Below are 27,138 nucleotides of genomic sequence, written 5' to 3'. Positions count from 1 at the left end.
GGTTACTTTATCTGGCACAGCTGTCAGGCTATTCTTACTTCTCTGCTGTGCCTTTTGCCTGCCCATTACATCTACCTGTTGTCTCTGATTTTCTTTGCTAAGAAAGCTCTTTGAGGAACTGTTTTCAAAAGCCTGTACTATGTAATTGAAACCTCAAAGTAACAGCAAATATTGCAACTCATAAATAATATAGCTATGTAATTATAATGCGATACTAATTCTTTTTAAAAGTGCCTTTGTGTCAATCACAGTGTGCTGTGATTATACATTGCATAAATATTATTGTATGAGAACAGTCATTTTACAACTGCTGTGTCATCAGGAGCTTTCAGGATGATGTTTACAGTAAGAGGAAACAACAGTGAAACAAACTGGCAATTACTGTATATATGCTTATTTTTGCTTTCTGTTTGCAGTAGATTGACAGCAAGTATTGATCCTTAGCATTTGCAAGCCATTTGTATGGGGCTCGGTTTTGCCTTTTTGGTCTGGAGTACCTTCAAGCCTCGTACCATTCAAGCCAGGTAATTCCTTGTGGGAATGACAGCGTATGTAACTAAGGCAGAATTACTGGAGGCCTGCAAAGAGCAGTGCCTTATAACCATATGGTCTGATGACTTTACCTAGCTAGAGCACAGCAGATCTGATTGTCATGCAGTGCTCTATGCTTTCTGCTTCATTACTGTAACCACTTCACAGTCATAATTAAGTGTTCTTCATCTGAAAGACCTCACCATAGCAGAAGAAAGAATGGACCAATGTTTCAGAGAAGAGAGAGGAAACCCGAAGGGTTTGTTGATCCAGAGTCCTAAGAGGCTGGCTTCAGTTGTGGTTATTCAGTGGAGTTCATGTAGTGCTGGACTGACGCTGCAGCCTCCCGAGCTCAACTATGGAAGAAAAATGGTGGCACCATCATGATAGCTAGAGAAAGTGCCTTAGGAGAGGCTTCGGTCCCTGCTCCAGGTCCATTAGAATAAGGTGAGACATTATGGTTTGGCACAGTAGCTATTAGGAGCTATTTTGAGATTTCACCTCTTTGTATATGCAGAAGTTCATAAATTCATAAAGGGGCTTTTGAGGACTGGCCTGTTTCATTCCTGGGAAACGAAGGGACCCATGGGACCTGTCTAAAAAAGGTTGTTGCCTCTTCAAAAGAGTGGTTGTTGCTCAGCAGAGACTCAGTAAGATAAAACTGCAGCAAATTAAAGATCTGTAGGGACCATCTCTCCAAACACGACACAGAAATTGCTGCAGAGGTGCTTGGAAGACGTATTTGTCTGGTTTATCTCACTTTTCACCTGACGTCAGCTCTCACAGCAGCTGAGAGGTGGCAAAATTTCATCTGCCGTGAAAATTAGAATGTGTTTTGCTAGTGACTTGCAATTGATCCAATTAGCTAAGTACGTTTAGAGTTTATAATTCAATTTGAAAAGCTGTGTTTTTCAGTAAATGTTAAAAAAACAGGGACACAAATTACAAATTACAGTTTGCTTTAAACAAAAAATCACCTTTTCTCTGTAAAGTTTCCCTGAATCTTTTAGTGCCCAGAGTTGTGGTGGAAGCCTTGTCCTTGAGAGATACTCAAGGTGAGGCTGGATGGGACTCTGAGCACCTGGTCTGGCTGTGAGCATCCCTGTTCATTGCAGGGGAGTTGGACCAGACAGCTTTTAAGGGTCCATTCCAATGCTTACAATTCTATTTTAGCTAGCCTTGTGTGCTAGATTTGAGTTGTAAATAATTGTGTACATTTTTGTGACTATCCTAATGAAGCGTAGGACATAAATTTAATCACAAAGTAATTGCCTTTAGTTTCATGTTAGTTTCATGTTAGCTGCTCTGATTTTTCTGGTTGTGGTGTCCTTTCTGGAGTGATGATCAGGCAGAATGATTACGGCCCTCCATTATGGCTAATAGCAGAATGATATCTAGGCAAAACATTAACAGGTATAACACACACTGTCTATTTTGCAACATCCCTGAGGAGAAATTTTAGTTAAAGAAAGGATGCTCAGAGTTTCGTTTCTGCTTTTCAAAGCTTGTTAATCCTGGAAGTGGAAGATTTAAGTAAGTCTTTATTTTTGTGTACATTTTTTTACTTGGCTTAAATATACTGGAAGCATGATGTGAACCACAACAATAACAACAATAGTAGTATTAGATGAGGAATTAACAGGTTGTGTAGCTACAGACTGATCTTCTTTGCAGATGTTCTTCTGGGTGTTGATGCTGTTTGCTGGTTCCTGTGATGGGGGCTGCTCTCAACTGCCCTGAGGACTGAAGCCTGCTCCTTAATTTAGCTAGTGAAGACCTACAAATTAATTTTTAGCTTGGCTATGACTGTAGGTCCTCCATACCTGTTAGAGATCTTATGTTCATGAGATTATCTGTTGTGTGCCTAAATCCATGGAATCCAATCAGTGTGTTAGATCTGACCCTCCTCAGACACTTCCCTGTTTTACAACAGTGTGACTTTGTTGCCCTGTTTGGTGGAATTACTCCGTACCTAATCCACAGGAAATTATACTAGAAATTTGATGACTGTGAAAGTTTGCTCAGAATTGTTTTTCCATTCTATGCTTTTCTGTAGTTTTTGCAAATTTTCAGAAAGGCTTTTTTACAAAGTGTAGATTATATATTCTAAAGATTGTTTGTATTATCATTTCTTGAGAAAGCATTTTAGAGGCATCTTCAGCCTTGTGTTTTTGTGCTTCAGTCAGTGCTCAGCTTTATATTCATATAATTATGAAGCTAGCTTTATTATGTTTGAGATCCAAGAGCAGCACTTGAGTTCAGAGTTCGCAGAGTGGTTTCTGACATAACATTTCTCTCCTTCCATCCTTAGTGGAATTGATTGAATGTCTTTGCTTAGCAGAAAGACAGCCATGCGATGCAGTGGGCTGAGGCACCCGGTGGATGTCTGTGGGAGGGGGAAGGACCTGCCCTGGCTGTGCTGCCTCAGGAGCACCTGGCCTAATAGAGGAAGGTGTCAGCAATGGCTCAGTTTGATGTTAGGCTGCCACTCTGCTGCCAGTGCACCCTACTGTTGGACATGCAAGTACTGAAATTATGCATTCTTGGTTCCGTGGCGTCTGGCTGGAACAATCGGGGCACTTGTTTAGCCATCCGCACACTGTCAGACAGCAGAGTCATTTAACGCAGTCAGCTGAGCTGCATGTCCGCACTGTTCTTTAGGCACTTTATTTTATAGTTGCTCGCACAGAAGACAATTGAATCAATTAGCTCCTTGTCTTGCAAGCAGGGCACAGCTTTCCCGAAGAGCTGCAAGGGTGTGTCTGAGAGCAAGACAAGCTGGAGATTTCTCTTCAGCAGTGCGTGGGCTGGTTTCAAGTTACTCCATATTTTATTGTGTCGCTGTGCTTCTTAAAGGTGTAGATGCTTTGAGCCACCCCAGCCCAACACAAGGAAGGACTGGTATGCTACATCTTCCATAAAGCCTGCTAATGGTTTTCACCTAGGGGTGTGTAGCCAAAAATACATTACTGATGAACAGAGCATAGATAGAGGGTTTAGGCAAGCAAAAATCTATTGGCGGTGTATCTAGTATTACAGGCTTATCTTCCCTACATTATTCTTCAAAGAATAACTCTGTCATTACTTTAACGAGTTCTTTCTCTTATTTTTTTTTTTTGTAATTAATAGGGGGCAGTTTAGTAGGAAGTGCTGCTATGTTTTTTCTGTAGTTTTATCGTACTTGTCTTACACTGATAGTGTTATCTGTGTACTTTGGACCCAATGCTCTGTAATGTGGAGCATCCCCCATGTTGTGCTAAATGCATATATGGGAAAAGGTCTTCTTGAAAGAGAGAAATATTGCAGAAATGAGACAAAGCTGCAGTGGGTTAAAGATTGATAATATGTTAGCTAAGTCAACCCTGAAATACGGAAATCCATTATCCTGATTTATTTATGTTTTTTAAATTTCATTTGATTTTTCATTCTTGTTTTCTGTTGGAAAGTCTTGAGAAGTAAGTATTTCCGACTTCATCTGTAGGCTGTCAAGGGTTTGCAGTTTCTTGAAACTCAAGAGCTCTTTATTATTTTGGCCTGTGTCGGTGAAGACTGAGATTTCCTATATTAGCCAAACATATAGATAAGTGTATTCATCTGTTGGGAGCATAGATACTTTTCTAGGTATATGTCTCGTAAAAATGCCTTTTGTTACAATTCCTATCTTTAAATTAACCATCAGGGCTTTCTATTTGTTTTCCTATTGACAGTGGTTTTAGTTTTATAAAGTGATAAACAAAGGTTCCTGTTTTTCATGTTGGAAATAATGGATGTAAGGAGTTGAGTGTGACCCCATGCTTTCTATGTCATCATCTGTTCTTTCCTTCTGAATCCCAAAGGTTTGTCTGTACCTTGATAAGATGTAATTTAAAGGGCATGTTTCCCTAACTCATTTAAATGTATTATGCAGACTTCACCTGATTGTTGGAGTAGCTGGAGACTTCTTTTTGTAAAACAACAGTAAGGTGTAAAGGCGAGTTTGATACTGTTGTGTTAAAATTATGGAATTCAACACTAATTCTGTAGATACCCAGCAGTGCTAAATGCAATCAGTTCTTAAGGCCACTTTTTAATTTTGTATTCAGTTGGTAAAGAATCACTTAATGATCCTCATGTTCTTCTGTATGGAACAAAATAAATGTGAAGTCGTACCAAAGATGTCAGGCTGCATTCCTGGTGAGATACTTTCCTAAAGCAATCAAGATTTTTCTGCTTCTAGCACTAATCATTAATAACTATGCTGTTGTCACAGCTCAAAAACTTTCCTATTGACACTTCAATCATTTTTAAAGATCTTGAATGTTTGGCGTATATTAAAGTAACCTTTTGCACTCTATTAAAATTTAAGAACTGCTAGATTTTTAGTGAATGCCCAAGGAACTGGATCATGAAAGCATTATCTTGTGCCAAGGGCATGATGCAGAGCACTGATTCCTTTTTAACAAATAATAAGAAGTTTGACTTTTCATTTACACATTCTGCCAATTGCTAACAAGTTTCCATCTTGTTCAAACACTGGATTGATCCTAAGAAATTGAAAATATTGATTTAACCCTCTGCCTGATTTGTGCTGTGGGCACCTGCTAGTACAGTCTTAGCACATTACAATTGCTTGGCCGTAATTCCTCAGGGGACCTCTAATAACTACCACATTTGTCTTTTCATCTTCTGAAATTATGCTAGCGGTTGTCCAAGTCAATTGTGATTCATTTGATACTGCTCTCCTTTAAGACATATTGCAACCAAATAGACTTGCTCACCAGTAATATATCTGATGACATAGTTAGTTCTAGTTAATTGACAGAATGATTCAGGCTTTTATGGATGGCATTAATTGGTCCCTGGTGTCCGTGCAATAATTGACCAGACAGTGTAGGCTACATTAGCTTCTCATCCAGTCAGAATGGTGGTAAGATGAGGTAAATGTGGTACAAATGATAAAATGGCTATATTTTAAATCAAACATTTATAAACTATAGAAGTGGGAGATTGTGGCATCAGGAGGGTCTGAATAATGGGAATACATAAATGTCCACATTCAAGGATTGCATTTTCTTTCTTCATTGTTTCCCCCCATCCAATTAACTCATGTGGTAAGTCACATTTAGATGCCTTAATGGACTCTGAATCGTGGCTTAATGTGTAAAGCGAAGTAGACAGAAGAGCTGCTGGTGCCGTTTCAGCTTCTGTGTGTTTATATAGTACAATTTTAAGCCTGGTGTTAAGTGTTGGAAGGAAGTTCGAGGTGGTACAGCTCCCTGCATTTGCAGCAGGTCTTTATTTTATTTTAATTTATTTTTCCTCAGAGAAAAGATGACTTGTCTTTGGCGTATTCCAGGCACATAAGAAATGTGTGGTATAGGTCTGAATAAAAAGTAAAATCTGTTAGAAAAAGGGAGAGAAAGAAGAAACATGCAGTCAATACAATGCTGCTTTGCTCCAGTTTTACTGGAAGAGGAATCATCCAGTGATTTATTGACCGTTACTCTGTTTTGTTTAAGAAAAAGTTGAGCAAGGAGAGTCTTGTGGTGGGTATAGTCATTAAACTCCCAGATATAGAGGAATGCACGTAGGTCACTCTGAAAATAGTACCTCCTGCTATTTCCGTGGAAACCACAATGGATACAAAGAGCACAGTAACACTATTTGATGGAGCAAATTATCAGATCCCTGTATCAATGAAGATCAGTCATTGTCAACTTCATTGACTGGTACCTCTTTTCACTTTCCCTTCTGCTACATCTTCCTAAATTGCAAAGTTGTTAGAGCGTAGGCCATACATTCCTTCAGCATCTAGCTTGTAGAGGGTAGGGCCAAAACCAAACAATAAGTGCAGCCATTGCTCTGCTTCAATTTTTATGAATTGCTGAGTGTCCTGAACCTCCCACTGATTTCAGTTTGCCAGTGGGAATTGAGGGCATTCAGAGTTTGCTGGAAGACTGTTGTTACACCATCCACATGCTGATTGCAATGTCTCCACTTCGTTGTGACTTCTTCACAAATCAATCTTTCCAATCTACTAGTAATTTACTGCTCTTTCAGATGCCTTCGGCATGCTGGTTTTTTTTGTTTTTTGTTTTTTGTTTTTTTTAACTGAATCCTGCATGTGTGTTGCAGGTTGTGTGGGTAATGAAATAAAAAATGGGGAAATCTTGTCCAAATGTTCTGGAGGATGCCTGTTTCCTGTGAAATGTGTCCATTCTTCTTGAAGACTAATTTATGCTCAGATGACTTAATTGCTAGGTGTAGTTTCTTTGATGCTGAAAAAAATGGTGGGTGTTTATGCTTGAGGTCTCTACATGGCACAGTAGGTGTTTCTGCCTTGTTGGACTTAAGTGTATAACGTGACTGGGTTTAGTGTAATCTTCCCGGGAATACAAGAGGTCTTATATTTCCATACAGCACTCTAAGATATGATCTTTGAAAACACTGGTTTTGTGCAAAAGGACATTATTTCTCACTAAAGAACCCTGCCCGCTGTTTAGGTCAAATATAATGTAATCTGTTACTGGAGGTATTGGATTTTAGGTTGTAGAAAGCAGCCTGAACTTTCAGGCCAACGATTTTCTACTGAGCCCAGTATTGAATGCTAGATGGTTTTACTTCCCACATTTTAGAGTGGAAAAAGAAACAAACAAACAAAAAAAGGGGGAAAAAAAAAAAACCTAGAATCTTTTAAATTCCAATTAATGACATAATTTTAAAGTAAACATACATAAAATATAAATGTTTTATATTTAATATTCATAATATATAAAATATAAATATCCATGCCTCAAGATGCCACTGACAACAGCTTCAACTTAACCTTTCAAATTGCAAGGAACAAGGATGACCTTAAGAGGTGTCCTTAAGCATGGAGATTAAGTGTGCCTATTTTATAAAATTTGCACTGATTTTAACCTTCTCAAGTTTGAATAAGCTATAACAGTTAGTTAATATACCTTAGTTAACACAATTTACTCATTGCTAAAGCCCGATAAACATTTACTTCAAATGCAACAGTTTTACTATCTCAGAGTTTTCACCTGTAAAAATATTAGTCATTTCTATTTAATCTTAAGCCAATTTTAACCCAGTCTTAGTAAGAAGTATGTATTGAGTAAACCATCAGCTACATAAAAGACCAGAAACAACCAGGAGAGATTTTGCTATTTTTATCCAGTGATGTCTCTGACATAAAGCCATCTTCAAGCTAGGTTTCTGTTGCCTCCTCTGCTCAAACACATGAAACTATGAGCTTAAAAGAGAATATTTTTAAAAGAAGGAAAATTCTCTATCCAGTTTCTCTCTGTTGTTCTTTTCCTGTGATCTGCACTGCTTCTTAACAAAAGAGTAGAGGATTCAGATGCCAAACTTAGCTGAGCAGAGTTTTCTTCACCCATCGCTTGCAGTCGTGCTTAAATGTCATAAGCAGCTTGGTTTTAAATTCATGTTTGAATACTGCATTGAAACAGGACTCTCCCTTGAACTTTTCATTTGTCAGCAGCTCCAGAGCTGTCCACAAGTGTCTGTCTGTCTCAGTTCTCCCCATTAATTTCTGCCAATCCTTAGCTCAGAGTTAAGCAAACTGGAACGAGGTGATGCTTTTTAGGGTATGTCATAAAGGCTTGCTCAGTCCTGCTGCGCACAAAAGTACTTTGGCAGCAATGCAATAAGAGCTCTAAATTGAGGAGATGGCACTGACAAGGTGGATTGTTGGTAGAGAATAATGTTTGGCAAAGGTGGAGACCAAGCAAAGGCATTTTCTGCTGAGAGACCTGGATCCTGCTGCACCACCTGTCCTGTGCTGCACGTGCACCGCTGTGTACCTTCTCAGTGACTGTAGGTGGCTCTGATTGCTTTCTCTCTTTTAGTGACACTTTGATTTGCAATGTATTCTTAGGTTTTAACCAGACTGGGGTATCAAGCACTGACAGGTGCAGCAGACACTCTGAGTGAATTTATTCAGCTCTAAGAGAGTGAAGATTCAGGCAGTTCAGCTTCAATCATGACACTGCAGCAAGACAATGATTTGCCCCGTATAGATTTCAAAAGGTGTTTGTCATATTGACGTGAATTTCTGGAAATAATTGCATCGCCAGTTTTTTGTTTCTTGAAGCCTGCATGCTCTGCACCTTGAGTCTGCAGCTATTTACAGGTTTTGCTGTACCAGAGATTCAGTTCCTCTTTTCCAAAGTATGAATATGCAGCATGACGATTTCTGAGGGACGGTTTTTATTACTCAGATCTTTCTTTCAGAAAATGCTATGGTGCAACTGCAAGCCAAGTGTCAGATGTAATCAAGAAAACAGCTTCGGGGATTTGCTATGGTACTTCAAAGATTGTCTTTTTGATATCTGTGGATGTCGGATCTGAGTCCTTTGGGGAGACACAGAAACTATTTATTGAGATAGTGGTCATAAGCGGATATGTTAACACTGCCATACAACCATCTCTGTTGCTGTGGCTGACACGGTGCTTTCCTCTGCCTTCATTCTGGTTTTGCTAAGCATACCTTAGTCGTGGAGTCCTGCTGTGGTTTTGTTGGATGGAACTGGGCAAGAGGTTTTCCAGCTGGAGCGAGAGGTGCCAGCATGCCTCTGTTTCCTTAACAGATATTCTCTTTGGTTCATTGTTTTGAACAGATCTGTCTTCCTTGCTCCCACTCAACGCTTTGCTGATGATGTTCTTCCAGATGTGAGACAGAAAAGACAGCTCCGTCTTTGGAATCAGCATCTCCCATTTAGATTTTATCTTCAGCAAAACACTCGGGTTAATGTCACTTAACAAAACACCTGCACTGAGACCATGGCTTTCACCGTAAATAAATATTAATCCATGAGGACTACTAAGTGTAAGATGGTTACATTGCTCTCTTCATTTCAGCACTCTTGTGATGATCTTTGCATAAATTTTGTTTCCTACTGTAACAACAAATCCACTTGGGAAATAAGCTCATTTCCTTGCATCAGTTTTTTTAGCTTTAATTCTCCTCCCATTTTCTTCTAGGTTAGAGCTGAAGGCTGATAAATTGCAAGGTGTGTTTTTGCACCCATTGCCACTTGAGAGCCTCATGCCTGAGCATACAGCAGTCCCACATAGACATGAGGCAGACCCTTCTGCTTCAGGCTTTCAGAAGCTGTCCTGGAGGCGGCCTTCACCTCTTGAGTGCACTTTTGACTTGGATTGCCATCTCTGTGAGCACACTGCTGGCTGTGAGGCCCTGCTGCCTGCAGGTATTGGTACAGCAGGATGAGTCCCTTGCAGCCATCTGCTGGCTCAACAAGCTGCATTTACAGCTACAGAAAGAACTTGAACTCGCTTTTCCTTTCATCTTACATGCTCCTTTCATACCTCTGTTCTCACCTTCAGAGCCATCAGGAGAAATGCGGCAGCGATTCTTCCCCTTTTTTGATTGACTCTCAGAAGGGAAACATCAGTGCTCAGCAGTGCCAGGTTTTCTGAGTGACACAGCACAGTGTGCCGCAGTATTGCTGTTGACATCAGTAAGATCAGCATTAGGCCCCCAGGGAGTGCTGCAGCACAGTCTCCCACATGGCTTCAAAAGAAAGGAAAGAAAAGAAAAAACTCAATCTCTTTAAGGCCAGGCAAGGGGGCCACACATGTTTTAATGATAGATACTTTTTAAAGCTTGTTTGCGTTTGGGTGATAATGTACTTTAGTATAGTTGGGGAAATGAGAAACTTCACACATGGCATCTGGAAATCCTTGTGGCTCACTACCCTCCTTGACAGCCGTAATGTGGCTATAAATTTCCCCCAACAGAAAACATATAACTGCATTGGCTGTACCAGAAACAGCCTTTCATTTTCTTTTAGACGAATGTGTTGTTTTACATCTCAGCCTTTTAATAGCTCCATATAAACATTTGTGAGCCTCTGAGGTAAGTAAGTATATTTTTCCTTCTTGGTCTTATGTCTTATGGAAAATGAGCCTGCGGCTCAATTTACCATCCAGAGTGGGAGGTGGGCACTGATATGTTCATGTGCATCTCACAACAGATGAAAGGGATGTTGCTGTTGTGAGTACTCCTGATAAGTCTCTGCAGCATCAGTTCAATCACTTCATGCATATGTTATCATAGCTCTGCTTGGTGTCAGGCAGAACTTTTTTGGCAATCTGATGGCCATTTCTTTACATCTTTGAACATCAAAAACGTGATATGTGCTAAAATGTTGGTACTGGTGCCATTGCCAGAATGAACTTGCCAGCTTTGCCTTGGTGAGCAAACTTTTATGACCATGTATGTGCTATATGGTGATCAAAAGCTGCGTGCTGAAAGTTTGTAAAATGAAGAGATCTGGAGCCAGGTGGGCTTGACAGAAGTTTAGGTATGGCACTGTGTGTTGCCTGTTTTTTAGCACAGGTCAGGATGATTATTTCTGGGCTTGCATATGCAGAAACTTGTAACTTAGGATGGGATGCTGATTGCATTGTGGAAGGTACTGGTTTGCCAAGGGGCTTTTATCTCTGTCAGCAGAATGAAACTGGCTACACAGTATTAAACACTTTAAAAACTTGTTTGATTTGTTGCTCTCAGCTGCTCACCAGTGGAGCTGAAGACCCCTCCTTTGCTCAGTACTGTCAAGGTGCATCCATCCAGCCTCTGGCCAAGAGTGGGATTAAGAATTAGACATGAAGCCAGGTCACAGTTCATTACTTAGTTATCCAATGCAAATAAAGAGAAGGTTTCCAAAATGCATGCTTTTTGGATAAATGCTATATAAAGTGAAAGTATGAGTTGGAAAACAGAATTATGATTTACAGTGGAAATAAGTTAGTGGTAAAAAGATTATTTATAACTGCAGTTTTCTTCTCGTTCTCTGGCATGCAGTACCCCTTAAAATTATTTTTAATAAAACTGCCCTCCCCATCATCCAAAGTAACCACCTTAAGTACAGTGATTTGAAAAGAAAATTAGAAACATACTGTAATGCATTTGGCAAGTACACTAAACAGAATTTCTTTCTGATTCTCCAGAGTACTCCTGCAGATTTTGAAAGGCACCAGTGAAAGAGCTGGGCAGTGGTTACATGGCTGGCAGCAGGCTTCTGGGCTCACTGGTGGCAGCAGGGCCTGGGGAAAGAGGGGCAGGAGCAGGCAGGCATCATTCATAATGATGAATGAGCAGGTAGTGAGAAGTACTTTCATACATAAACAAAGCATGTTATGGTGTGGTATCTTTTGACTGCCCTAGCTCTTCGTTGCTGTCTCCTGTGGCTAGGCTTCTAAATAAGTGGAGGTGTTTTTTCCGTTCCGACAGCTTGCTGTGCTCTCATACCGAGCTCGTGGTGGCATTAAGGTTTCTTTTTCTCCCCTTGTCCTGGGCATCCTCTAGGCGTGCATGGGTGCTGTCCGTCCACACCACACCTGCTGGAACATCAGTGGCCCAGGTGGATCAGCAGGGCAGCAGGGACAGAGCTGATCTGGACTGGTTCCTGCCAATCCTGGAATCGTGGACAAGTCCAACTGCTCCTTCTTTAGGCTAAAAAGAGCTGAACTATTCCAGTTCTCGGTCCAGGTCTGTAAGAAATGAGTTGCTTGCTAGCTGAAGTGTGTTATGGGTCTCTCTTGTGGAGCAAAATATTTTTTGTACTGTACCTAGAACTGCATTGTTAGCTATAAAGTCTCCACAAAATGTCACTTTGTGCTTGTGAAATGACTTGGAAACCAAGGTTGGTGTTGGATGTATCCCAGGCTTTTTCATATACTGGTCAAATGTTTCTGCACTTGGCCCATCTGCTGTCGGAGGCCGTCATGTAACGCAAACTGCAGTGTAAATACTCTGGATGTAATGCAAATTTAAATACCTCTTTGCACCTGCTGTGAAAACAAAGCTCTCAACTGCATGGGACACAGACACCAAGTAATTCATGGGCTAAATAAACAGCTTTTGCAAAGAGCTGCAGGAAATGCCAGCGCTGAGTCTGTGGAGGTGCAAATGAAGGCCCTCTCTCCTGCAGCCCTGGGAACAGTGCTCATAGCTGACTTCTTAAGACAGCTTCTGGATCTGCCCACAGTCCTAATCACTGAGGAAGGGAAGTGACCCTTCTCCATTAAAATCTCATTACAGTAAATGAATGAAAAATCATGTCACAGCTCTTCCCATTTGTAATATCATCAGTGGGAGAAATCTACCTGTTGAATGCTCTGCTTTGCTCTCTATTAATGCTGTGATGGGGCACAGCAGAATATATCCCCAAGTGAGTGCAGTCTGCTATTACTATAGCAGAGGAGTTCAAAGGCATATTTGACAGTAGACAGAGATGTTTTACAGAATGTACTGAGTTTTCTGGAGGCTGCTCAGTGCCTGCAGACCAGATACAGGAGCCTTGCAGAGAGAGGGACCTCCACTTGTTTGCAGCTCCACACCTGTGTCTGACAGACAAAACCTAGTCCTGTATGCAGGAAGGGGGGAGAGTTCTTCTCTGGATGTTTCTGGTGTTTCTATGCGTATTATGCAGCTTGTGTGCACTGACATGTTCATCCAGACTTCTTTCAAAGTTATATTGTATAAACAATATAATGCTGTTCTTCAAGGCGAGCCTTTCATTATGTTGCTTTGTGCAGCCATTTCCCAGGCTTTTAAGTACCATCAGTGTGTGCAATATGAGTCCAGTCAAAGGAAACACAGCATTTCCAGCAGCTGCCTCTCACAGTTCTTGAGTCACAGGCTCATGCTCAGAACTCACGGCACATCAATGCACAATTTAAAGCAATTTTTTTGGCTTTTTGGATCATTCTGCTGTGAATTCAAAAGACTTTTTGGTATATGGAGGTTAGAAATGCGTAAGTGATAAGACATACCTACAGCTTAAAGAGGGTAGAGCATTGGAGTCATGTAACGCTTTAATATTGAACGTGAGCAAGGAAAGATGCTATTTAGTCACCGTTAAAAGTGTTTCCTTAAAAAATAAACAATAGAAAGCAAACAGGCAGACAGAATTTCTCCTCTGCAAATGAGCATTGCTTAAACAACTGTAATTCCTTCAAAAGTGAACTTCATTTTGCCTAAGTACAAACAGAAATGAAGCCACCTACTGAGAAATTCTATTTTGCTAATTTTTATCTATTCTGATGCAAATAGTGGTTTTAATCCCCTTAACTCATCCATCATGCATGACAGGTCAGCCAGCCCCACTGTCTGTGTGTTTGAAGGACTCCCGGCCAAACCAGCCTTTCGGTGGGTTGCGCTGGGCACAGCCTGGTGTCTAAACTTCTCGTGTCACTGCAGAACTGCAGCTACCATGCAAAACAGGGCAGTGGTTCCATCTGTGTGTGGAAGTCGTGCAGGGTCTTTGCAGATAGGTTACTGAGAGTTCCTATCATAGCAGGGGAAATAACAAAAAAAAAACCATGTCAGATTAAGGACATAGGGTTTTTTATATAATCCACTACATCTGTAGCTGATCCAGATAGATGGCAAAGGTCAAGTTTGGGGATTTTTTTCCTATGGGGATTTCTTTGTGTATTCTGAAACCTAAAATAGCTGTTTGTTTTGAAATGCGTTTTTGATTGCAGTAAAATACAGTTTATAGTAAGTAGAAAATAATTTAATTGTGAGAGAGCGAAAATTTCCATGTGTTTTTATAACATTTAAATTTTAATTAAACACGGCTTAGAGTGAATTATAAAACCTTCTTTTGTTGAGACAACTGACACTGACAAAATCTTAATTAATGAATATTCAGAGAGATCTCTGGATCACTCTTCTTTCTCTTTGAAATATGTTCTGCCCGTGTTTTGAAAAACTCAGAAGAAAATTAATAAACATAGCTTATATGGAATATTTCCCAGTGTGAAAACCTTCCAAACGGAATCCAATGCATTGCATTAGTGTCAGTGAAGATTTCTAAACCAGATGTGTAGATGGGCTGCCTTTGTTGTTTTGTTTAAAACTGAGGCTGGAATGAAACCAGAAGGTTAGGACTTGACATGATGAGAATGTCATTCCATGCTACCACGAGGTCATTTCCCTTTTGCTGTATAAATTAAGTTGTGGTGTTGCTTCAATCTGGAATCTCCTCGTTGTTTTTAATGCAGTACAAAAGAGTTATTTTATTTGGAAGTATCGTGATATAACTTTAATGAGTAATTGCAGTGGTTAGCTCATTAGCATCCAAAAGGATTGTTTCAGTTATTTTATTTCTTGCATCTTCATTTTCCTCCGTCCTCTTGGGCAACCTGGTAACAGTACACTGTGCAAACAGTTAATTTGTGTATAGTAATACTGAAGTGGCTTACTGTAATATGGAACGTGTGTCTCTGTGCACACACCATCAGGCAGCCCTCGGAACCCTTTTAGGGACCCAAGGTCTTTCTCTCATGCCAGTCCAGTCCTGGGATGAAGGCTTTTCTGCATGGTCCCTACCTAAATCCAGAGCCTTGATTTGGGAAGGTCTGGGTGCAGGAGTTAAGCAATGAGCTCCGGAAGATATCAGATGCTTGGTTATTTTGCTTTGTCCCTGGGCCCATTCTGTGTCCTCCAGCAAGTGCACATACAGAGAGGTAGAAAACCAGTGCTTGATGCAGGTTTAGGGCCAATGGTTTTGTTGCACAGCAAGGGAAAAGCAGTACCCGTTCTCTCCTGGGGGCCAGCAGAGTTGTTTCCTGCCTTACATTTACTAAAGGCTGCCCAAACAGTGGCCTGACACATCTGAGGCTGGTGAACGGTAAATTCTCTAAGTGAAGTGTCTCATCTTTACCTTGAGGCATCACATGTGCTTACACTGATGCTTAAAGTTGGGGAAAAAAGCAGAAGAGGAGAATGAAGGAAGCATTTGCATGGGCTCATTTGGCAATTAAAAATACATAAGTGAAAGAATTGCCATGAACTTGCCCAAAGGGCTGTAATAAATAACATCCTGCCTAACTCCTGCATAAATGTTCTCTATGGTTTTGCATGAAATGACTGTGTTTCTTTTTAGAGTTGTTGGCTAAGTTGGGTTTGTTGTGTTGGTTTTTTTGTGTTTTTCTTTTTTTTTTTTTTTTTAGTATTGTAACAGTTGGAATAGAAATAGGCTTATGTTTTTGTAATTGTAGTAAACATATTTTAAAAATAGCTGCTTGATTAACTGTAAATATTACCAGTTCGGAGGTTAAAAGCTGTTGTTGAAGTTATTCAGGGAAATCCAGCAGAAGTGGAAATATGGCAGAAAAAGCTAAACAATATGGCAAAAGAATATTTGCTGACTTAAGAGCGCAGGATCAACACCAATATTTTTCCAGTGATGCTAAACCTCTTGTAACTGCTAAATTGGATTTGTAGTTGAATGAAGTATCAGCTGCTGTTGGACAAGCCCATAAAGGCAGGACGGCTGGCCTTTTGTAGGCCAGGCTTAAAGGACGATTGATATGTTTTAGCACTTTTGGGATTATTGTGATTAGGAGGAAGCCTTCTGAATGATAGAGAAAAGGGTGTAAAAAACACAGTCCACAGCTGGTGAGCAGCATGTGTTTGCTGTAAGGAGAGGTCACGACTAGTTGATCCTGCTGGTTCTGGCATTGATTGACAGTCAAGAAAACCTGATATTATGAAGCGGACACTTTTTTTCTCTCTCTCTCTTTTTTGTCTGTCTTAAGGAAATGACGAGTCCGTTGCATAAAGCCAAAGTATTTTCAACATTTGGAAGGCTCACAGGTTGCAAGCTGAATGTTCAGAGTCCCCATTGCAAATGTAGGTTGTTAAAATATCATCTAGAAATTAGTATTCAGCCCGGAGCTGTAAGAACACCGAAAAGGAGCTACAGGAACAGCAGAGCTGGGTCTGTGTTTGCCTTTTTCTTACGTGTTAGTCTTGACTAAAACCCTCTTTGTTGTAGAGTAGGAAATTTATGCTGTGTGTGTGGAAATTTCAAGTTTGCCGAACTTGTTGACTGTGATGCATCTGGTGTATGTGGGGTACTCGGTGAGGAGTAATATGTGTACAACAAATCTGACTGTCAGGAAAACAGTTTAATCGTTTTATTTTTATTAAACACCTGCCCCAGCAAGCATGCAGGCTATTTCATCTTATCTCCTCTGCCCACTTGGAAGTGTAGCTCATTTAGATGATGGGTTTGGGTTTTTTTTCCCACTTTGCTTTTTTTTTTTTTTTTTTATTTGAAGGAGCCATCCAAGAGCTCACAAATGCACATTTAAATAGTTGGATCCCTGACTCTTTTTAGTGGGGCTGTACCTCTTTCAAAATTTGAGTTTAGCATACCACACAGGAAAGAACACAAGCTTGCCAACTCCCGCTGAGCGTTTTTTCAAGCCTGTGAAAAGAATGAATTATTCAGCAGTAAGCATGCTTACAGCTGGCCATTTGGGAGCTTTGATGTGCGAATCAGGCGGTTGCATGAATGCCCTTATTGTCATGTTATGTGTACACAGTGTGTGAATTATTGAAAATAGTGAGGCCTGAGCCTCATCTGGTAGAGATTACAGTGCAGGCATGCTGGGTGAAGGTCTGTAATTGAAAATCCCCAGATGCTGTTTATTTGGCCTGCGTCACGTGGCCCCGTACAGAAAGCTTGTCTGAACAAAATGCTGCCTGCCTGGAAGCACCGCCCAGCCCCCTCCAGCCCCCCAAACCCAGGGTGCGGGCAACTTAAACACCTGCCCATAATATTTTTAAAAGCTTAAATTAGATTTGCCTATAACGTTTAAATAGAGGATGCCTTACTTAGGGGTTTAAACTGCTTAGCCAGTTGTTGACTTACTGAGCTCTTTTATCTTCAAGAGGTTTTTTGTTAGCCAATTTAGCTTTCGAGCGTCTTCAGAAAGCAGCACCAGCCAATTTTAGGCAAGCTCTCCCAAAGTTGGGAGTTCTTGCTGGCAAAAGGCAGCAGGAAAGCTCAGTTGCCTTGGATCCCACAGCCGCCTTCCACTGGAGGAAAACCCTCACCCCAACCAGCCTGCACCCCCATGTCTGTGTGCAGACCCCCGTGTTGGCTGGGCCTTTAGTCCGGCTCATGCTGGCTCGTGTGTGAGCAGCACAGACAAAGGGATGCGGTGCTGCAGGCAGCACACACATGGGCTCTGCCCGAGGCCTGGGAGCATGCTGGAGGCTCCTGATGGAGCCCAGATCCTGACAGAGCTTTGCCATGTTGGAAATATGGCCACGAACATGACATAGAAAGTGGAATGTTTGTTTTAAGAGAAGTCGAGCACATAGGTCTGTGTCCAGGCTGTGTGCTAAGTATATGAAATACCTGTGTCAAGCCACAGTCTTGAAGAACTTCTGAAAATCATAGTATGCTGTTATTTGAAAAAAAAATTAAAAATAGGTGTTGCTACATGGTCATTGCTTACAATTTTTGCTGTGTGGAAACTTTATAAATCAGCTGTTCATTTTCCAATGGCTAACCAACTAAATTTCCCATACTTGTCTATTTTTATCACATTTGGATGGTGCCTGTTACTGGGATCTGGGGGCAGGAGCTTGATTTGTGTCATTCATGTTCTAAATAAAGCCAGCTGCCTGCCCCATACGCCGTGATGCCACAGGATTGAGCAGGAACACCTGCAGCCAGCACCCCACGTGCCTGGGCCGCCTCCACAACCCACTCAAGGCCCTGCAGAGCTGCCTATGGGGTGCCCATTTTGCCCACCATGGGTGCACCGAGGGTGGCACCCAGAAGCCTCACAGAGACCTATATGGGGGCTGATGCTAAGCCTCTTAAGGCTGCTTTTGGAAATAATGGTAGCGGGGGAGGTTTCCCCGGACAAGGACCCTCTGTTAGAGCAACAACTGACTCCCGGGGGAGTGGGTGGGAGCCTCCCCTCTCAGCAGCTGCTCCTACTTATTTAGGAGGAGAAGAGCAGAAATGTCAGTCCTCCTCACTCACTGCCTGTGAGGTGTCTGGGATTGCTGTCTTCTCCTTCGTTTGGGGTGATGCTCCTCAGAGCAGGCAAAGGTAGCCTGGGAGCCCAGGTGGGGATGTTAGCCAGCAGAACCCTTTTGTCTTTCCGGCCACGACTGAGAAAGATGTTGTGTTGCATAAAATGCATCTTCCCCCATGTCAGTGCAGGGAGAAACGCATTTTGCAATTGCACTGATGTTACAGAACGGCATGACGGGTAAAGACTGACTTTAAAAGCAAAACAAACATTCAGAAAAGCCCATATAAAATGTTTCATGTTGTCCTCTCCCAACCCTTTGGAGGTCCCTGGAAAGGACTGCTGAGCAGTGAAGATATCTTATCTGACTGGTCACTTCCCCACACCTCGCTTTCATACCTGAACCAAATCATTCATAGCAGGAGACTGTCATAGTAGATGACAAGGAGAAGGAGCTGAACATTTACAGTTCATAAACCTGACCTCTCCTCTTCTACTAGGCAATTTCCCGTTTATATATGTGACAGGGAGAGATCGAGAGGGTGTGTATGGAAAGTATTTCCACAGCTGAGCCCTTCTTAGAGAAAAACAGATCTGTTTATTAACTGACATTTTTCACCCTAATGTTTTTAGTGGCCAGTTAAAGAAGTTTTTGAGCCTTTTATTTCAAACTCTTCTCATTCCCAAGAAGAGGAAAGAGTGTTTTTAGGGTTATTTGTCCTTCCTCTCCTTAAAATCCTCTTCTGGCCTTGGTGGGTCAGGAGGTAAGGTCTTTTCTGTTAGGATCCATCGCAGCTGGTAAAGAAGAGCAGCAGTGTTTGGTAGATAACACAAAGGCTGTAAGCTTTGACTCAGGGCACCTATCTTGTGTATGTCAAGCAGTGCTTATGTTTGTGTTTATGGTATTTTGGGAGTCCAAAACAGATTCCACATCTTTTCAGATCATTCTGGTTAGGCAAAAGATATGTACTGAGCTTCATAAAGCTTTTGAATATCCCCTGCTCTGGCTGAGCAAGGTGCATATTTCCATGTTGAAAATGTAGCTGTAAAGGAAAAATAAGGCTGTTGCCTTGATCACTTTGCACAGTTCCTTGTAGAGCTCCCTTTCTTTGTCACGCTGTTCCACCTTGTATTGACTCTTCTTGAGCTGGACTCCAGCTGGATCTCACCTTAAGGGAAAGCCACAATCTTGTCAGTCATCTCCCTGCTGGGCTGGAGCAGGGCTGGCCAGCCCCCTCCTGATTCCAGCCAAAGAGCTTCATGGATGGACCTGGGGCCTAAGTGGGGACGGCACTTACTGATAATTTGAGTAATGCAGTCTAGACTTTCAGTGCTCAGTGTTTTTTTATATAGCTGCTTTTTGTGTCAAGTGGCTGCCTGGGAATCTGAGCTTTCTTTTAAAAACAGTTTTTTAGCACTCTTGACTGGGGAGAATACTGTGAAGCCATGAGAAGGTTTAACTCTTCCTGCCTCAGCTGCAGCTGAGGGCTGCACAGGGCTGCTGGAATGGACTTAGTTGTCTGGAGTGAGCCGTGCTGTGACCAGAGTTCGTCTGCGTCTCAGAAGGGCTGCTGCTGGGCTTACAGGCTGCTGCCCCTTTGGGCTTCCCAGCTGCAGGCAGTCGAGTGTGTCCTCCTGTTTTTCTGTTCATTTTTGTCTGCTCAAGCAGTGCTTGTTAAAGGGACAGAGCAGCAGCGAAAAGTATTGGAAGACTCTTGCCCAAAGCCTGTTTAGTATTACCTGCTATCATCATAGGCCATTTTCTTTTCCTTGTTGCCATGGCCTCAGGATCTTGATCTCTCCCTCGTTTGTTTTTTTTTTTCCCAGACTGTAAACTTCTCTATCTTCAAAAAAAGCTCCAAAAAGCTTTTCCATTTAATGCTAATGAAAGATAGAGCAGCTCCGTTTCTCTTCTTTCTACACTCCCCAGCTGTGTACTCATCCACTTTAAAACAATTTGGTGGGCGACAGGTTATTTTCTTAGCCTTCCCATTTTCAGCTTACTGCTAAATCAGTTTTCTCATTTTCTATACTTGGGCTTTTCCCCTGTGCTGAATGCAAATAGCTCCATAACTTAGGACTTGTTAAACAAGTATATTTAAGTTGTTACAACTCATGAAGAAGTAACATAATATGCAGTGAAAATAAACAGGACACCACATAGAACTTTGTTATCATCCATGTCAGCAATATTTAGGAAGGAAATTATTTGGAAAGAAAATATTAGTTCGTAGTAAGTAGCGCAGTGTGTGACTGAAGAAGAGTCAAATAGCCATTTTAGACACTTGGAAATGCTCTATATTTCCAAGGGAAACAGAGCTCTAAATAACAAACCACCGTGTTGATCAGCCACGCTGCAGCAGGAACTTCTGCGCTGCAGGGTTACCACTCTTGTGCATAGCATTAAGGATGTAATTTACAACATGGTGAGACAGTGATTTCAGTCAGTGGAAGAGGCAGAATGCTCCCCAACAGAAGATTTTGCTCTCCTCCTTGAAGAAGCTGGAGAAAATGCCAACACAAAACCGTACTATCAGGCTGATCAGTGCTTTGGGTTGAGTGGTAAGTGGTCTTCACAAGACCCAGGTAGGCCTGGGTGGCGAACACCACCCGGTGTAGTTGGAAGATAAACAGGGAGAGGCTAGACCTTGTGTCAGCCCTTGGGACAGATGTCCCTAGCCCGAGACCATCCTGGTCAGTGGCCATAGTGCTGCCACTGTACCTGCCTACAGTTCCAGGTCTTCATTGGAAAACCAAGATAGCCTCTGTGCGTTGATGGTAGGACATATACAGGAGATGGAAGAGAAATACTGTTGAACAATACTAAATATTGATTAATAGTTTGCAAAGTGAAAGCAGAGTAGGTACAAGAAAAGGTCGGTCTCATATACATGCAGCTCATATGTTTCAGTGTCATATTTTGATTGTGTTTATGGATGTGTTGCTGCTTGTCCCTTACCATTCATTTTTCTTTGTTTCAGGTAGGAATGAATTGATAGCCAGATACATCAAACTTAGAACAGGGAAGACACGGACCAGGAAGCAGGTAAAATAACCCAGTGGGGAAGTACGCATTTCGGTGAATAACAAAACATGGTGTTTTTGGCTGCGGTGGCTGTCTGTGCTTCAGCTCTGACAAGATGGTGTATCGACTTCACTGACTTCACAACCTAATTCACACTTTTTAGGAAAAATATTTTAAATTCCAGATTTTTTTAATGCGCATCATCTCAGTGAAAGCTGGAGGTGCATTTTCTGTTGGTCTACGTGTATATGAGATTATTATCCCCTGTATTTGGGGAAAAAAAACCTCAAAAGTCAAAGCAGAAGCATATAGCATTGTTCCTGTTTTCTACATAAGGATAATTACAGAATGAAATGATTATTTTGAGACGGTGAATAACCAATAATAATTTCTGAATGTCCAGCCAATTCACCAATATAATAAAGGTTGTGATTATTGGATATGAGAGGTGAATGAATAAAAATTATCTAGTGAGACTGATGCTAATCATGCTTTCAGCTTGTGGGCAGTGCTTGCTACAGGATGAAATAATAATAATAAAAATTCCTCACAGAGCCTTCAGGCTCCTAGTCTGTGACCATGGCAAGATTTCATTCATCAACGACTCAGAATATACCTTGAGCCAGTCTTGAGTCTTTTTTAGACAATTATTGCATAACCATTAAGTTAATAACATATGACTAAATCCTTTGATTTATAATATCCATGGGGTTCAGCAGCCTTACAGAAGGCACACGATCTGTATGGTTTGTGTGGTGGTTCTTGAGCCCTTGCACTGTTTCAAAATGCTTTGCCAATTGCAGAGTCCATTTGTTTTCCCTAACGTTAAGTTTGAGATTCCCCTCCACGTGCGTGGCAAAGGAGAAGGCAGCATCTCATACACTTGCATGCTATGCGTGTTTTGTAAAGCAGAGAAAGGTGACACTGAGTCAGAACACATAAAGATGGCCTGCTGCCAAACCTCGTGCTTAAAGCATTTTGAAGTGGGTGATATTTTGCCCTGGGTGGTGGTCTTTGTCAACTGGGGAGAAAGCATATGTATGAGAGATGAAAAAAGCTATGAGAAAGGAGAGAAACTGCAGTGCATGGAGAAAAGGAACAAACAAAAGATTGGCAAAGAAATCTGCGAACAAAAGGCAAAGGCCCAAGCTCTGCCCTGTGTTATGCTCATGTAGACTCCCCCACTTGGGAGCTACACTGGGGATCTTAAAATGGCATCGGGATTTGAAATGCAGACTGGGCTGGATCCATGTCCAGCGTGTGCTGGCAGAGCTGTGGTAAAACCAAGAGGGCTGTGATGGCTTGCACATGGCCTCTGTTCTTGTGTGTCCCTCTGTAATGTTTCATTAATCAGTTTTGGTGTCTAGAAGGCTTTGTCATTAGTTCCGATTTTCAACTGAACATGTGAATGTTACAGTTGTGCTTCCTGTATAACCTTTAACACCACTAATATCCTGCTGAAAGCAAAACAAGTGAACACGTGTCAAAACTTGGTCTACGTGTTTGACCACAAAATTGCTTAGTAAGCAAAAGTATAACGCTAAATTACTGCAGTCTGGTTCCCGAGCTGCTTCCTGAAGAACTCTCTGAAGGTGGCCTTCAGGGGCTGCGCTCACTTATGCATTGTTATTTGCTTCTCCACTAAAAAATCAGGCTTGCTTTTTGTTGTTGTTGTTGTTTTGTTGTTGTTGTTGCTATTGTCATGGAATAATCTTACAGAGGGAGGAAATGAAACTTTGTTTCTCCTTTTCTTTTGCTTGTGTTCTTTCCCAGTCAGGAATTTTAACTAACTCAGGAAAACCGTACAACACCTGGTATGGTATGCCCTTGGTCAAATCAAACTAAAGATTTTTCTTTAGCAGTTTTTCCCATCACTGCAGTTTTTAAACCTTCACATAGAGGTCTGGGGGGTGCTGAGCAGTACCAAGCAATGCTGGTCGGCATCGATATCATGGATATCAACATGTGGCAGAATAAATAGGAATGTGAGTCAGGGCCCCGACCCTTCACTGCACAGGCAACAACTGGGCTATGAAATGGTCTGGTGCAGGGCAGGGATTACACGCATTTCTGACCAAAATGCAAAATGTAATAACAGACCAAACCTAGACATTACTCGAGCTGATGCCCAGTTACTTGTCTCTAGTTACATGAACATTTTGTGGGCAGATTTGATGCTGAGATTGCAGAGACAGGCAGAGTGGTTTCTGGGACTGCATTGTGCCAATATTTTACCATTTGTTCCAGAACTTGAAACATTTCAGTGGGGCCGAAAACACAGCAGTGGGGCCAAAACACAGCCTGAAGCTCCTTGCTGGAGCTGCAGAACACAATACAAACGAATGGACGCAATTTCTCGACATCGTTATGTCTTCAGCCTAGTGCCCAGGGGTCAGGGTGGGCATCTGCAGCCCTGGTTGAGAGGTGGAAGTCCTGTGGGCTGCGTGCTGCAGAATGTGGGACCCACCTGTGGATGGGGGTTTGTCCCAAAGCATGCGGGCTGCAGCCAGCTGCAGGCTGTGTCCTCTGTCTTGTAGCTGAGTGCACAACCCAGTAGGCTGCATGTCTTTTTTCCTTAATCAAGTCACTGCAGTGATGACCAGTATTGTTAAGTTATTGTAAGAGCTGGGTATCTGTCTGGGAATGTGGTATCTTTAACGACAGAGCTTACTGAAGATGCAAATAACTCAATTCCCTTGGAATTTTTTTTTTCTTTTTTTTAAAAAAAGAGAAAAATAGATATTTTAAATTTGATTTGCTTTTTGTTTTTCTTTTGTTTGTTTGTTTGTTTTTTTTTTCTTTTTTTCTTTTTTCTTTTTTGTTCCTATAAACCTGAACAATGTAGGTGTCTAGTCACATACAGGTCTTAGCAAGAAAGAAAGTTCGAGAAATTCAAGCCGCCATTAAGGTACGTTTGGCTTGCCCAGTTGTAGGGGGCTTTTCATCTCCATGGTTACAGGCTTTTCCTTTGTTTCCTCCCTTCCCCTACCCTGCAGGTGTCTAGTCACATTCAGGTTCTTGCCAGAAGGAAATCTCGTGATTTTCATTCCAAGCTGAAGGTATGCGCTTTTCTGCTTTTGGGCTTGTGGTTGCTATGCCTGTCCCTTCCTCCTCCCCGTGGTGATGGGCGAGCTCCTGGTGCTGCCATGCCTGTAACCTCCTTTTCCTGCATGTGGTAGCTGTCTGCGTCTCTTTGTGTTTAATCTCTGGTTTCTGCACTAGCATCCACATTAAAAACATTGTCTTAACACTGTCCAAATGCAAAGTGAACTACTCTTTGTAACCGCTCAGCACCTAAACCTGATTTTTAACCCATCCATTCATTTTTTGTTTTATTTTTGAACAGCTGAGTGCTACGAGTGTGTTTACATACACAAGGTTTTTATACAGTTGTGTAGATATACTTTTTTTTTCCCTTTTTTTTTTCTTTTTTGCTTTTTTTAGATAGGGTGATTGTTTTCTGTTCCCAAATGTTTTTTGTCTCTGCTTTTGAAATGCTATCAAGAATACTTAAAATAGATTGTGCCAGAGAGCACAGCTTATCCAGATTGCTCTAGCTACAAGACACTACTAGACTGCAATCTAGTATCACCTGAAGCTAAATATTATTTGCAAAATTCTATGGAATTTTATTTTTTTGAAGTAAAACGTTGGCATTTAATCTTCGGAGAGCCACAGTGCGAGCCCTGTCCAAGGAAAACTTAAGTATGTTTGCTTAATCTGACGTGATGAACTGTACGTGTCCCCATTTTCTCTCGTTTCCCTCCAGTATATTCTAAGGCTAAAAAGAAACTCTTGGAAATGTTTGATGAGGGTTTCTTGGATGGCTTGTTTTTTTAAGATTTCCAGCAGAGATCCTGGGATGGATTTTGCTTTCACGTTACTTAAAAGTGGAAGAGGGGGTTTTGCAATTTTTTCCACGCTTTTTCTTTTTAATGAAAAGCAAAAGAGCTTGTAAATCTTTTCCTTCCATCCTTTTTCCTTTTTGTTGATTTTTATTTTCCGAATGAGAACAAATCGCGTTTTTGTTCTAGCTGAAAAACGAAATGTTTCAGCAAGTAATTTCACAAGGCTAAGTGGTGAGCGCTGCAGATGCTTACCACAGTCCTGGAGCTGCAGCGTATAAATAACAGCCTGGCTGTGTAACAGGCCTTCTTGACAGAAGCACTGGGTTTTTCATCCGCAGTGGGCAGCATGCTGGCAAGCTTGTATGGCTGTTGGTGGCTGGCTTTTTAGCTGCACTGGCTGAGCAGTTGGGGTTTGTAAAGAACAACTAAGACAACCTAAACATACTGCTTTTTAACCGAGGGTGCAATAATACAGAGATATGTAGCATTTTAAGCTTAAATTGTCAATCCTTGATGCCTAAAATTACTTATGTAAGGAGGTGGCCTTACTGTAAGAGGTGCTCAGCACCAGCAGCTCTCAGGGTGTTTTGCAGGGCTGGTGAGCACCTAGGCTACAAACAGCAGGAAACCCACCTAGCTACTAAAATGCAGATTTAGGAGCCTAACAAAAATATTGGATTTGCTCTTCTAAAATATTTCCTTTTCTCAATGCTAAAAATAACATAAAAATGAAGACAATTCTAAAGCAAAACATATTCTTAGTTGCTGCACCTGCTATCAGATTTTTGTCAGAGCTTTCCGAAGGAACAAGCAGCTAAATGCCATCTAGTACTATTTGAGACCTCTGCCCTAAGTGGCATTTGCAGTAAATAGGGCCCCCAGGGGATTTTTTCATCTTGAGGAGTCGCCTGAAGAAGGAAAGATCTGTCAGGGCAACAAGGTACTTCACGAGGCCTTCAGATCCCCCTGCTCATTCCCACCCGTCAGCGGGTTGCAGCTCTTCCAGGGCTGAGCAGAGAACAGGGGAGCTGCCATTATGTTTCAAGAAATTCATCCATTTGTGAGGAGCCTCTCATGCCCATGTCACTGCTGCTCTGTGGAAAACATTTGCTTCAAGACTTCCTACAGCTGCTCCGTGAGGATGGGGAGCCTGCCAGTGACATAAGGTTGCCAACCCCTGCACTTAGAATACTCTCCGGATATCACTAATGACAGAATCTGCCCCAGTCCTTCCCCAGCAGGCTCTGCTGGTCAGCATCTGTTCTTCCTGCTCTGCTACCTCTACATAGCCATCCTGCCCACAAGATTTAGCTCCCGCAGGAGCCCAAGCACAGCCCAGGTGACTCTTCCAGGACCCCTCACCTGAGGGGTGCCCAGAAGCAACAGAGGAGCCAGGTTCTCTCCGTCTCCCTTCCCTTTTTCTTTCTGCTCTTGGTTAGTGAATAAGGTTCCACGGCACAACATCTGCACATTACCTTACCAGAGAAATTGCAGCCTCCTCTGCAGCACTGCCTGCATTTCTCTTACTATTCCTTTGTTGAACTATCCATCTTCTCCAATGCTCTTTGTAACAGAGAGCATTTGCAGATGCAAAAAAATGTATTCACCTTGCATTCATTTCACATCAGTGATGTACTTTTCAAGTGGTTTTCAGTGTGGACTGTTTTGGTGGCAGTTCAAACTGCCCTATCAGGAACCCCAGAAAGGTGATGGACTCTCATTTGTCCTAAAGCAGTGTTGCCAGCATTTCCTTGTGATAAGAGCCAGAAAGAACATAGGCAAAGGAATAAACCACTTCTGCCTCGGGTCACTTTCAGCTATTTTAACAGTGAGCTATCTCTTCCTAGTTGTAAAGCCCTGTAAAACTCTAAAATGCTCAGTTGGTGGTATGTGCAGGAGAGCAACTACTAC

At 41.8% G+C, this 27,138-nt stretch overlaps 1 protein-coding gene across 4 annotated transcripts in view; it reads left to right on the top strand.

Moving 5' to 3' along the window:
• The window catches only part of TEAD1 (TEA domain transcription factor 1), a 91,518-nt gene that overhangs the window by 27,364 nt on the left and 37,016 nt on the right, over positions 1 to 27,138 (top strand). For 2 of the 4 annotated variants that reach the window (XM_042815014.1, XM_042815016.1), the window contains exons 2-4: positions 21,336 to 21,400; positions 24,225 to 24,287; positions 24,376 to 24,438. In XM_042815014.1, coding sequence (XP_042670948.1) covers positions 21,336 to 21,400; positions 24,225 to 24,287; positions 24,376 to 24,438 — 191 coding nt within the window. The remainder of the gene's footprint in view (positions 1 to 21,335; positions 21,401 to 24,224; positions 24,288 to 24,375; positions 24,439 to 27,138) is intronic. The other 2 variants (XM_042815015.1, XM_042815017.1) reach the window with 1 other exon arrangement.

This window comes from Centrocercus urophasianus, unplaced genomic scaffold (genome assembly GCF_019232065.1).
Source record: "Centrocercus urophasianus isolate 14NV4802_14NV808 unplaced genomic scaffold, USGS_Curo_1.0 seq_14, whole genome shotgun sequence".
NCBI lineage: Eukaryota > Metazoa > Chordata > Aves > Galliformes > Phasianidae > Centrocercus > Centrocercus urophasianus.
Note: the sequence above shows the minus strand (reverse complement) of the source record. Positions and strands in the feature narration are given on the sequence as shown.